The following is a 13,194-nucleotide window of genomic DNA, read 5'->3' on the forward strand; positions in this document are numbered from 1 at the left end:
TGTGGTTTTTCTTTCTTTGTGGAGATTACACGTTAAAAATAAATTGCACTGGTTCAGCAGTTGATCTTGTTTTCTTATTTGACCTATACGACACAATTTCACAAAGCTAAATATACATTTTTACAGAATAGTTTTATCCTTCCGATTACCAGCACCAGCTATTCAAAATATCTAATGTAGTGGGTTTTAAAATGAACTGAATGATGTCTGCCTTGTCTCTCCTCTACCTGTCCTCCCCCTTCTCCTCCTCTCTCCCTACCCACCCCCCATCAGCAGGAGGGTCCCCCCCCCATATGAGCCTGGTCCTGCTCAAGGTTTCTTCCTGTTAAAGGGGAGATTTTCCTGTTGATTGTTAGGGATCAGGCCCTGGGATTCTGCATAGCACCAAGTTTGACTACAACAGACATTACAAATAAAGATGATTTGATTTGATTTAAAAATAAAAGAACTGCGCCTGAAAATGAAGCAGAAGCAAAAAACCCAACACCAGCGAAGCTTTCGAAGAATCTCAGATATTGATGAAACATTCTGGAAATCGTGATGGAGAGATATTTTTCTCATGGCTCAAATTCCACAGCTATTAAGTGATTAAATGGATTTAATGGTGATATTCTGGAGTCCACAATTTCAGGTGAAGTTACACTGGGGAACAATTTGAAAATATCCTGTTGAAATTATTCTAAATTATTCTGATTAAAAATAAAATTGGCACGCTGATTCCAAAATTACAGCCCGTCAAGTTTTGAAAGCTTCTCCTCCAGATCAGCAAATTTCCCCTAATGAGCTGGAGTCAGACTGGCCAGCTGATGACAACTGGATCAGCTCCGTTGGTGCCGTCACCATTAAGAGGTGTGTGCAACCCCCAAAAGGTCAGTACTGTTAATATCCTATAGGGGACACTTTGAACCAGAGGGGATCCTATAGATCAAAAAGTTGACCCAGTTTGATTCCGCAGCCAAAAACGAACATCTGTCAGAGGAACTCCAATTGTTTCCCAGTATTTCAGTTAAAACATGGACCAAATTGTTCTGAAGAGAGGCGCTTGTGCTGGATATGACGCAATCAAAACACAAACACGTGACGTGTAGAGGAAGAAGAAGCGAAAGTGAAAGTTCTCAACTTCGGGCTCCATCTTGAGTGACCGAGCCCTGATGGAAAACCTCTAATATTCAGGTAGCATTTGGTTCTTTCACTGCTGTCGTCTCGAATCAATGTTCCGCTGCGAGATGCGGCTTAATAAGCTGCGTGTTCGCAATGAGCGTGCGCGTGTTTCGGACGCACATTGCGGCTGGTCGACGGGAATGTTGTGACGGATGATCAAACTTTGTAGCGTGTTTCCTCTAACTGCGTTTTCCGCTAACCCTGAGCCAACATTTTAGAGGTTGAGGAAGCACATTTTAATACTCACAATAAGTCGACAATATTATTTGCAGTTAGTGGAAAAATCCACGGAAAGAGGGACACAAACGCGGAAGTTTTAGCCTCCTCTCTTTGTCCCTCCACCAGGGGGACAATCAATCCTTTATTAAAAAAGGAGAGTATGGAAAGAGGGAGAGATCAAGGCATTCCATTTGATTGTTTTAACAACTGGTTCTTTGTGGAATATGAATTTGTTATTATGGATTTATGAAATGTGTTCTGTTTTGAATGAAGCAGTCAAGAAAACAAAAGGAAACCTAAACCCATGGTGTTTTGATATTTTTGGTCCTGTACATGTGGTCAGATAAGATTAGTCTGAGCAGAATTGGTGTTTTTTTTGCCCTTTGCTGTGTGTCATCTATTCTATTCAGCATGTTGGGTTGCTTGACTTCTGTTGGGTCGTGGCAACTTGATGCATCACTTCTGAGATATTGACACACCTTTTTCCTGAGGCTGGCTCCAATGCTGCCAACACACCTGGCCATGGATATGGTGGGACTTCTGTGATGAGTGGGGTCAGAGGTGGTGGACAAGCTCTGCTCCAAAACAAGCTTGCTAGATATGTTTGGGATCTCCTCCGCCACAACCAGCAGCTGCAACTAGTAGCTGTGCACGCCATGCAGAGTTTTGACCTCTAGGTCAGGCTACAAATGTTTTTTCCAGCACCATCATGTGTTCGTGAGAAACATGATGCGCCTGATCAAAAAAAGCTGCTTGTAATCTGACAGACGAGCCATGATGAGATGTCAAGGTGCGTTGTTGAAAATGAAGATCCTCTTCTTGGAATCCTGTCTGAGATGACAGAAGATGATGCTGCATTTGACCCACTTTGATGATGTGATGACGTATTTCTGTTTAGTTTTGAATGCATTCTCATCTTATTTGTTGAACTTAATGTTGAGAACTGACATCTTGAAAGAATTTAGGTTTTCTTGTAAACCATAACCAGATAAAAAATGATTTAATTTGTATTTGTGTGCGTCCGTCTAATGCCACCGCACCTTTTGAAACACCCAGGAGAAAATTTTTTCCACAACTATTTTATGTTTAACATGGTGTAAACTTTTAAGATGTCCCAAAACTTTTTTCCGATATATATGTGGCATGTATGATGTACAGGGTGACATCATATAATAGATTTTGATGTGAATGAGCCGACAATACGTCATTGGACAGACCTCTGCTTGTCTTCATGCTGAGAATCATGTTCTTTAATCTTCTTTTCTGTGTCAGCAGACTGTTCCTGCTTCACCGTTTAGACTCACATTTAAAAATGAGCGAATGTGTGATGGAAGAGGAGAGAGAGCAAAGTCCGTAGTGCCCAGCTGTGTGTCCCTGAAGAGCGACAGGTCCAAAGGGCACCCTTTAAACTTCGGTATTGGACCTCAAGGCTCACCTTTAAAGTAAGGTTTTCTGAACCACATAACTCTGCCTTAGAACATTTCCATACAAAACATCATTTTGTGGGTATTAGCCTCCACTATCGTGAAAAATGAAATTCACCAGCTCTTTAAAATGAAATGGTGCACAGTCCTTTCACCATGTTGGCCTGTGGAAAACCAGTGTTGTGGGCCCGATGGACCAGCGTCCCCATCGTTGCCGGACCACCGTTGGCCACCAGTTGGGTTTTGGGATCAAAGTGGGGGCGTTTCCTGTATCCGGTTCTCCTCACGGATCCATGACTACAACATGTTGCTGCAAGTGCAGAGACGTTTGCTCTGGAAAGAACTTTAGAGCACATTCAGTGCTGCAGGATGAGGGGCTGGAAAAGGTTCCAGTTCTTTTCTCACTGCAGGGAACAGTTAAAAAAGCAGCTTAAACTCTGAAAACATGAAAATGATACAGATGCAGGGTGCCATGGTGTTCTGTCACTGAGGGAGGTGATCAGGACCCGAACGCAGGCCAGGACACAGTGGTAAAATGGTCGACCAAGCTTTATTAACGGGGGGAGGGAGCACACAAAGAACACGGAGCACACAAGGAACACGAGGGCAGCCCTCCATGGCTGCAGAGCACACGAGGGACACGAGGGCAACCCTCCAGGGCGCAGGGAACAGGGGCAGCCCTCCAGGGCTGCGGAGCACACAAAGGACACGAGGGCAGCCCTCCAGGACCGCGGAGGGCACAGGGAACAGGGGCGGCCCTCCAGGAGAGAAACGAATCTGGAGCGGCCCCCCAGGAGACACGACGCAGGAGCAGCCCTCCAGGAAAACACGAAGCTGGAGCGGCCCTCCAGGGCGCAGGGAACAAGGGCGGCCCTCCAGGAAACCCGAAGCTGGAGCGGCTCTCCAGGAGACAGAGCAGCAGGAGCGACCCTCCAGTAGACGCAGAGCAGCAGCACACGACAAGGGAGACGAACAGACAGCCTCGAGACCACCAGACACACTGACAAGACTAACAGCACCACCACGCAACACGTGACAGAACACCCTGGCCAGTGTGGACCCGGCGGGTCAGGATGCAGTGGAGCTAAAGACACAACTCCTCCCTTCCCCTTCCCTGACAGTAACCTTCCCCGTCGCTTCTTTTGTGCCTACTTTGATGGTCCTTGTAGGGCGCCAGGAGGCGCCCGTTGAGGGGGAGGTAATGTCAGGGTTTTGGGGTTGTGTCGGTCATTGTGCTGCAGGGGGTGGTGTGGGGCACAATTGGTTACAGCTGGCACTGCTGGCAGGCGCACCTGTAGGCAATTTACATTGGGCTGCCTATTTAAGCAGGTTGCGCCTGCCTGTCAGTGCCAGGGTGTTCTGTTCGCGTTGTGTGGTGGTGCTGTTAGTCTTGTCAGTGTGTCTGGTGGTCTCGAGGCTGTCTGTTCGTCTCCCTTGTTGTGTGCTGCTGCTCTGCGTCTACTGGAGGGCCGCTCCTGCTGCTCTGTCTCCTGGAGGGCTGCTCCAGATTCCTGTTTTCCTGGAGGGCTGCTCCAGATTCGTTTCTCCTGGAGGGCCGCCCATGTTCCCTGTGCCCTGCGCGGTCCTGGAGGGCTGCCCTCGTGTCCTTTGTGTGCTCCGCAGCCCTGGAGGGCTGCCCCTGTTCCCTGCGCCCTGGAGGGTTGCCCTCGTGTCCCTCGTGTGCTCTGCAGCCCTGGAGGGCTGCCCTCGTGTTCCTTGTGTGCTCCCTCCCCACTGTTAATAAAGCTTGGTCGACCATTTTACCACTGTGTCCTGGCCTGCGTTCGGGTCCTGATCACCTCCCTCCGTGACATGCATCATTGATTTATTGATTCAGTTGTTATCCAGAATGGATTAGAAATGTTCCTGTTTGATAAAAATGCAGTGAATTGGGATTATTTAACTCCAACCTCTACAGATTATTTACCTTCAGCACAGTCTCATCACTATTTCTGATGTTTCCTCAGGATGGACGGGGACAGAGCAGAGTCCACAGTGCCCAGCTGGGTGTCCCTGAAGAGTGACCGGTCCAAACTTGGACTAATAAACTTCAGAAGTTCAGACCAAATGTAAGAAAACTAAAGCGTGATGATGTGTTTGTGTGGCACCCTTTAAACTTTGGTATCAGACCTCAAGGCTCACCTTTAAAGTAAGGTTTTCTGAACCACATAACTCTGCCTTTGAACATTTCACAACCATACAAAACACCATTTTGTAGGTATTAGCCTCCACTATCGTGAAAAATGAAATTCATCAGCTCTTTAAAATGAAACGGTGCACCAACATGTCAGGCGTTCGCTCCCATTAACTCCCATGTTAATTTTAGTGTGGTAAATCTTTTAAAACTGAAAATTGCTTCTGTTTTTAACTGGTCATTTCTCCTACATGGGTTAACATCATCTCACAAAAATTCCTAGGCATATATTTTGAAGTTTCCCAACAATATCCATCATTGCAGAGTGCTCCAGCTCTCCATTTAGATACGGATGGGTAAGACATGGCAGGTCTGTGCAGCTTGTTCTGCCACACTGTTCCACCACATGTCATGAAAATTCATTAAAAAGTCTATTTATAGGCTCCTGGTTCTAATAAACCCATAGACAACAATATCAGTCATTTCTAAATGGTTGAAATAAGCTTTTGAATACGCGTGACCTCTGTGCTATTTAATGATCAGTTTCAGAGACCAGACTACTGTATTTGGAGCATAAATGGAGAACTTTTGTTCTATTCTATGAGTTTATATTCCTGATTTGGCACTTTTATTTTTAACATAAATTCACAATGAAGAAAAGCCACTAAACACTTAGATCAAATTCACTTTTCTCCAACTAAACAAGCTTGTTAGAACGTAAATAACTTTATATTTTTTGCTCAGTGTTCATTCAATCTTCAACTGTCAGAGCAAACTGAAAGTAGAAGTGAACGCAGCCTTTCTTAGGCGTTGCTAACGCCCAGTAGACATGTATAACCACTATTCCCATTTTTGACAGGTGTCAGAAACGGTCTGCTTCCATTGGAGATTCCTCCTGTCCCGAGGGTGAAAAGAAACGGAGAACTGAACTGCAGACCGCCGACCTGAACAACAGCGTCTCACGTAAGCTCGTACATTTGTATTTATAAGATACTTTTGGGTCGGAATAAAGGAACAACTTGTGTATTTACAATGTGCAAGAGAAGATCCAGAGAGCACTTGTTTGGTTCCACTGGAACCCCTGGACCCTCTGAAGACCTTCCTAAATGCTTAGACAGTATTTAGCAACATTTAGTCATTTAGTTCTGGAAAGTGTTAAAGAGCTGAAGGCAGGTGACCTTTACAGGACAATGGGTCTGCTGAGTATGATGTGTTTGGAGAAGGTTTGATGTGTTTTTCTAAATATCATCCAGCTTTTACCAGCTGTTTAGTCCAAGCAAACTCTTGGAAGACATGGAAATGGTTGTTATAGACTAAATTACATTGAAACCCAATGAAATAAAAGAATAGGTGTACATAAGAAGACATAACATTTAAACTGACAGTAAGATGGGTCATTACCCGACTGTTGCTTCTATCATTCAAACATGACAGAATATTTTCCAGTTGAGGACATCTGTGTTACTGCTGTAGATGACAATTGTAAAATGATTTAAAAGATGGTTTGTTTTAGAGGGTGGTGAACTGCAGGAGGTGATAGAAGGTCATAAGATGAGTCTGAAGAGAAGATGTGAACATGTGACTGAAGGAACTCATGAAGCAGGAAGTGGAACCCTGCTGAACAAGATCTACACTGAGCTCTACATCACTGAGGGACAAAGTGAGGAGGTGGACACACAACATGAGGTGAGACAGCTTGAGAGAACCTCCAAGAAGAACATCCAGGACACTCCAATCAAGTGCCAGGACATCTTCAAAGTCTTATCTGAGCAACAGGGACACATCAGAGTGGTTCTGACCAATGGTGTCGCCGGCGTTGGAAAAACCTTCTCAGTGCAGAAGTTCAGTCTGGACTGGGCAGAAGGTTTGGAGAACCAAGACATCAGTCTGGTGCTTCCGCTCTCATTCAGGGAGCTGAACTTGATCAGAGATGAGCAGCACAGTCTTCTCTCACTGCTTCATGTTTTCCATCCAACATTACAGAAGATCAGAGCAGAAGATCTGACTGTCTGGAAACTTCTGTTCATCTTTGATGGCCTGGATGAAAGCAGATTTTCACTGGATTTCAACAAGCATCAGCTCATCTCTGATGTCACACAAGTATCGTCCGTTGACGTGCTCCTGGTGAACCTCATCCAGGGGAACCTGCTTCCCTCAGCTCTCATCTGGATCACCTCCAGACCTGCAGCAGCCTATCAGATTCCTCCCTCGTGTGTTGACAGGATCACAGAAGTACGAGGCTTCACTGACTCCCAGAAGGAGGAGTACTTCAGGAGGAGGTTCAGTGATGAAGATCTGTCCAAGAGAATCATCTCACACATCAAGGCCTCCAGGAGCCTCCACATCATGTGTCTGATCCCAGTTTTCTGCTGGATCACTGCTATAGTTCTGGAGGACATGATGACCAGAGACCAGAGAGGAGAGCTGCCCCAAACCCTGACTGACCTCTACTCACACTTCCTGAGGGTTCAGATAAAGAGGAAGAAGCAGAAGTATGGAGGAAAGCAGAGACCAGAGGAACTGACTGAGGCTGACAAAGAACTCCTTCTGAAGTTGGGTCGGCTGGCGTTTGAACATCTGAAGAAAGGAAACATCATGTTCTACTCAGAAGACCTGGAGCGATGTGGACTGGACGTCTCCGAGGTGTCGGTGTACTCAGGAGTTTGTACAGAGATCTTCAAGAGAGAGGGTGTGATCTTCCAGAAATCAGTCTACTGCTTTGTTCATCTGAGCATTCAGGAGTTTCTGGCTGCCGTCTACATGTTCCACCGTTACACCAGGAAAGACACAGCGGTTATAAGTCAGTTCCTAGAATATTCGAAACCAAACGACTTTTCCAGGTTTACATGGTTGTACACAAATAACAATCCAGTCACATCTCTTGATGGCTTCCTCAGGAGAGCACTAATGGAATCTCTCAAAAGTAAAAATGGCCACCTGGACTTGTTTGTTCGCTTCCTTCATGGTCTCTCTCTGGAGTCCAATCAGAGGATCTTGGGTGGACTGTTGGATCAGAGGAACAGCCACCCAGAAACCATCCAGAAGGTCCTCAACAACCTGAAGGAGCTGAACAGTGATAAAATCTCCCCAGACAGAAGCATCAACATCTTCCACTGTCTGATGGAGATGAAGGATCAGTCAGTCCATCAGGAGATCCAAGAGTTCCTGAAGCCAGGGGAGATATCAAAGAGGACACTGTCAGAGATCCACTGTTCAGCTCTGGCCTACCTGCTGCAGATGTCAGAGGAGGTTCTGGATGAGCTGAACCTGCAGCAGTACAACACCTCAGAGGAGGGACGACGTCGCCTGATTCCAGCTGTGAGGAACTGCAGGAAGGCCGAGTAAGTAAAGATTTTGGGGCCGGACATCGGCGTTTAAATCAAGCGAGTGGATCATGTCAGGTAGCAATACCCCCTCCAGTGGTCATTCCTTCAATTCTTTATTTCCATTGCAGCGTCCATAAATTAAAAACAACAACAATTCATCCAGAAATGTTCAACACTGGCTGGATATAAGTTCAAAGGTCAATCCAGACAAACCAACATAAGGCAGGAATAATAGGAGCCACAAGTTAACTGACTATCATGAAATTACTGTCATGTCATTAAATCACTTTTGTTTGTTTGTATACATCGTATTCAAACTACAGAAAAACACATTTTAACTAATGACTCGTGACTATTTTGCTTCATTTGTTCAACGTAAAAACAGCCGGCCTCGTTGGTTTAAATGGGTGTTTTAGGTCTTTGTGGCGGTTCCGTTTGGAGCCTTTATGTGACCCACAAAGTTGTTTGAGCCTTTCCACACCCGTTAGGTGGCAACTTCATCACTAGCAACAAAAGGTGCAGTGAAAATGATTTGAAGGGAAACAGGCAGATAGAACAGAAGCTGAGGGCAATCGATGCAACCAGAGACTCTGATGTCATCGATCGGATCGCTGAATTAAGACTTGACGCACCATCGTACAAATTGGATGAAATGCAAAATATCCAAAGAGCCGATAGATGCACGTTTCTTTAAACCATTTGCTACAATCATTTTAAATATTGAGTAATTATGAGCTGTTCTAAAATAAGACAAATGTTGAGAATAATTCAGTTGCATTTCAGATCTGATGGTCGTTCAAACTGTTGCTCTACGGTGTTGAATTTAGCTTTTCCAGGAAATGAGCTACATTTGTGTTGAGGTAGATTCTCAGATAAGTTGATTAGAAATCCCAAAGTTTGACTCACTATTTTTGTTTCATACACAACAGACTGTCTGGTAGTTTTCTTTCAAAGAGTCATTGGGAAGTTGTGGCCTCAGCAATGACGTCAAACCCTTCTCATCTACGGGAGCTGGACTTAAGCAAGAACGAAAGCCTGACAGATGCCAGAGTAAAGTTACTGTCTTCTGCAATGATGCATCCAAACTGCAGACTGGAGACGCTCAGGTCAGGAGGCCTCTGTTGGTCTTTTCTAAATTTCTTTACATTTTCTGCTTTTCTCTTCATTTTCAGAATTAGAAATGTGTTTTTATTTGCCCCATTTATTCCTTTTCCAGGCTGTCACACTGCAATTTATCAAAGATCAGCTGTGGCTCTCTGGGCTCGGCACTGAGGTCCAATCCCTCCCATCTGAGGGTTCTGGACCTGAGTAAGAACCAGCTGAAGGATCCAGCAGTGAAGCTGCTCTGTGGTTTTCTCCAGGATCCTCTCTGTGAGCTGGAGACTCTCAGGTCAGTCAGAGATGATCCAGTACTTTCCCAGGTGTAACTAGTTAGACAATAACTGTTTACATGTTTGATCTTTGTTATAAACGTAGTGTTACAGTTCTCAGAAAAAAGACCACACAGGACAGATTTGCAGTATTAAATTGGTTGTGGAAATCTGTCCCATGTGAGGATGGTCATCAATGACTAGAAAGGAAGTATCAGTTGTAGATTTGTCTTGTTTTATTTTAGGCTGGCCACAAAACCGCCCAAACATTCAGACCAATCAAAAATGGTTCTTCCTGTCTTTTAAAGATCAGAAGGAAAACTAGAAAACCCAAAAAGGAAGCTGCTGCAGTGTGCCATGCCCCTTCTCTACTGAGAAAAGCCATCCCAAAAAATAGAAAAGCCCAAGTGTGAAGTGAGCACCCTGTTAAACCTTGGTAGCAAAAGCCTGCAGTCATTCTCATCTTAGGTGGCTTCATTCCAGCCAGAAGCCCAAACCTGCCTCCCTCTTAAAGGGGCAGCAGGTCAGTCCAACCACAGAAACCTTCATGAAGATCTGAAGCTTTCAGCATCCACAATTGTTGCACCTCACTTCCATTGGAGTCCAAATCAGAAGTCAACAAGTTGATTCTACACCGATTCTACACAATGCAACCATTTTAAAAAGGTTTCCATCCATAAGTTTTCACACATTTTTACATAAATCTGTTTGTTCATCGCCTCCTTCTTTTGTAATGGTCATTAAAGAAAATGACCTTATTTGAGTTTTTCTCCTCACAAATATGACTTTCTATGAACGATGCAATAAATGCAGCTTGCAATCTAAGACAATATGGAAGTATGTGTATATAATAGTAGTGGAAGTAGCTCATAAAATAATACATTTGCTCTTCTCATCGAATCTTTCTATGTTATTAAAGAAAAACCTGCTCTTAGTCAACAACATCTAAGAGATCAGCCAAAAATCCTAATTTTATACAATATAATATAAAACAGTAGAGAAGAGTCTTTCTGCAGAGACACTGGTGGCAGGAATGCAGAAGTATCACCTGCTCAACTTGGAAGGTGGAGCAGAAACCACCAGCTGAGAAGGTCCTCAGCGAGAGGAAGTGGTGGAGAACCATGAAACTTGCTAAGCTCCACCTCAGCTCCAGAGACGGGCTGAGCTGGAGCTGTGGCACCAGGTATCGCCCAGAAGAGCCTCCAACAAACAAGCTCTTCTCTTGGGAGGAGAGGGCTTTGAATCTCAGCTCAGTGTGCTTGTCTCTAGTAGGTGGCAGCTGCACCTTTTCCTGAGCTCCTTGTTGATGCCCTGAGGGGAATTGATGCTCCTGCAATGTTTTCTGGCAGCATTGAGCTCGCAGTGGGGCAATCAAACACACTGTGGGGGGGCTCTCTTTCCTTCTCTCATCTGGAGAACAAGTGACACCAGCTGCCAATCATTGTTGGAGAAATGTGCAGTCAGGGGAACGATGCGTCCAGACTATAGCCACCCTTCCAGCATCCAGCAGTGTCTAAAACCTTTGATTTGGTTTCACCAGAGAGTGTAGGGATTGCAGGGTCGCTGCAGCATCGCCCACAAGCTGTCAGGAGTGGGTCGCTTTGTCCCAACTCCTGACAAGAGTTGAGTGCTATTGAGAAATGTGGTCTCACAAACTTGGAAGGTATTTTGACCTACACACACTTTACATACGCTGGAGATCTTGTCCAACCGCCCTGAAAGAACCCAAAATAGGAACATACGGCAGATAAGCCGGTGCAGGACCAGAGGTTTGTTGCTTGTAAGCTGTGTTTTGCTCTGGTACATGTTGATTTTTATTTATCTTCTCTCAAAATAATTGTTATTTTAGCCTAAGTGGCTGCAGTTTATCCGAGACCAGCTGTGATTCTGTGGCCTCAGCTCTGAAGTCCAACCTCTCCCATCTGAGGGTTCTGGACCTGAGCGACAACAAGTTGCAGGATTCAGGAGTGAAGCGGCTCTGTTCTGGACTGGAGAGTCCAAACTGTAAACTGGAGAGGCTCAGGTCAGTCTTCATTTTTCTACCTATATACCAGCTGCTAAGATGGTGAAGTGAGGCTGTTCTCAACACTGCTGTGATGCACCACATTAAAAAAATTCCTTGGAATATCGTGAATTCAGGTCTGACCCAACTAAGAACTAACGTAGGTTTAGTACTGACGCAGATAACATGCAGACCTGCACCGTATAACCTCATCCTGCATTTTTCAGATTGATTGACTGCAGGTTATCAGAGATCAGCTGTGACTCTCTGGCCTCGGCGCTGAGGTCCAATCCCTCCCATCTCAGAGAACTGGACCTGGGTGCGAACCAGCTGAAGGATTCAGGAGTGAAGCTGCTCTGTGGTTTTCTCCACCTTCCAAACTGCCGACTGGAAACTCTGAGGTAAACACCATTCTCAAAAATGTCCATTATTCCATCCGAGGGTCCTCACACTTTCTGAGTGTGTGTGTTGTGCCCAGTTCCTTCAGGAGGGAGGGCCACACGGGGACCACTTATTCATGATAAATTGATTTAAGGACAATGAAAAAGCCGACAGATGGTAACCAAAATTAGACAAAACTAGGTGAGGGTGCCTGGTAGACACCAGCCAACGAGGAGGGAGATGGTGAGGGAGACAGGAAGTCATCTAAGACAGGTTGTGCCTTTAAAGATGAGCCACAGGTGAGATGGATCTCCATGATGAGATGGGAGGGAGAGAGGTGGGGAGAACCTGGGAAGAGTGAGGGCCAGAACAATATATATTCTCCTTTGGAACAGTGCAAACCTGAGAGGTTGGAATTGTGGTCATTACATATTACTATCATTTTTTAACCTGTAACTAAATTAAATATTTACAGATCATGCCTTTGATTAACCTTTCAGATTAATACTGGTTTCACTTATAACCTTATAAAAGTTTCCCTTCTTTATTTAGATTAAGTTACTGCAGTTTATCAAAGATCAGCTGTGACTCTCTGGCCTCGGCACTGAGGTCCAATCCCTCCCATCTCAGAGAACTGGACCTGAGTTGGAACCAGCTGCAGGATTCAGGAGTGAAGCTGCTGTCTGCTCTCGTAGAGAATCCACACTATGGGCTGGAGACATTGAGTCAGTAGCTGGTTGAAGCCAGTCAACTCCCGCTCATCTGCTGCATCACTCACTGACCACTGGTGAAGAGCATCTGTGGAAACATCTGCCGTCTACTCCCTCCATAGATGAAGAATTCCGTTTTTAAAAAGCGCTGGTGGACTTTCAGGAGAGTTACCCGCAGTCCAGGACTGTTTGTCTTGTGTTGCCCCCCGAAATAAAACTCATTTGGACCTTCTTACCACCGTGCTCTGGTCTGCTCTCGGGTCCTGTCCAAAATCCATATCGTAACAATGGGCCCGATTCACCAATATGTTCTTACGAATCTTCTTAGATTCTTTCTTAAGTTGTCCTTAAGAAGTTTTTTAAGAAAACCCTACGTCGGATTCATCAACGCGTTCGTAAGCCCCAGAATTGTTCGCAGCTGTGTTCTTAGATTGATGAATGCCATCTGTTCGTAAGTTGAAAGCGCG

At 45.1% G+C, this 13,194-nt stretch overlaps 1 protein-coding gene across 4 annotated transcripts; it reads left to right on the forward strand.

The window, feature by feature from the left end:
* Positions 1 to 1,034: 1,034 nt before the first annotated feature.
* LOC130538957 (NACHT, LRR and PYD domains-containing protein 12-like) lies at positions 1,035 to 12,962 on the forward strand. Of its 4 annotated transcripts, none has more exons than XM_057057013.1 (10): positions 1,035 to 1,173; positions 2,656 to 2,822; positions 4,772 to 4,873; positions 5,798 to 5,901; positions 6,452 to 8,279; positions 9,194 to 9,370; positions 9,481 to 9,654; positions 11,484 to 11,657; positions 11,864 to 12,037; positions 12,570 to 12,962. In XM_057057013.1, exons 2-10 carry the CDS (start codon positions 2,701 to 2,703, stop codon positions 12,748 to 12,750), a joined length of 3,036 nt encoding a protein of 1,011 aa, XP_056912993.1. In that variant the 5' UTR covers positions 1,035 to 1,173; positions 2,656 to 2,700; the 3' UTR covers positions 12,751 to 12,962. The 4 variants fall into 4 exon arrangements, with proteins under 4 accessions (XP_056912993.1, XP_056912994.1, XP_056912992.1 ...); XM_057057012.1 differs by lacking the exon at positions 1,035 to 1,173 and adding an exon at positions 1,763 to 2,170; XM_057057014.1 differs by lacking the exon at positions 2,656 to 2,822 and having other exon boundaries at positions 1,130 to 1,173.
* Positions 12,963 to 13,194: the final 232 nt, after the last annotated feature.

Source organism: Takifugu flavidus, chromosome 15 (assembly GCF_003711565.1).
Source record: "Takifugu flavidus isolate HTHZ2018 chromosome 15, ASM371156v2, whole genome shotgun sequence".
In the NCBI taxonomy this organism is placed as follows: Eukaryota; Metazoa; Chordata; class Actinopteri; order Tetraodontiformes; family Tetraodontidae; genus Takifugu; species Takifugu flavidus.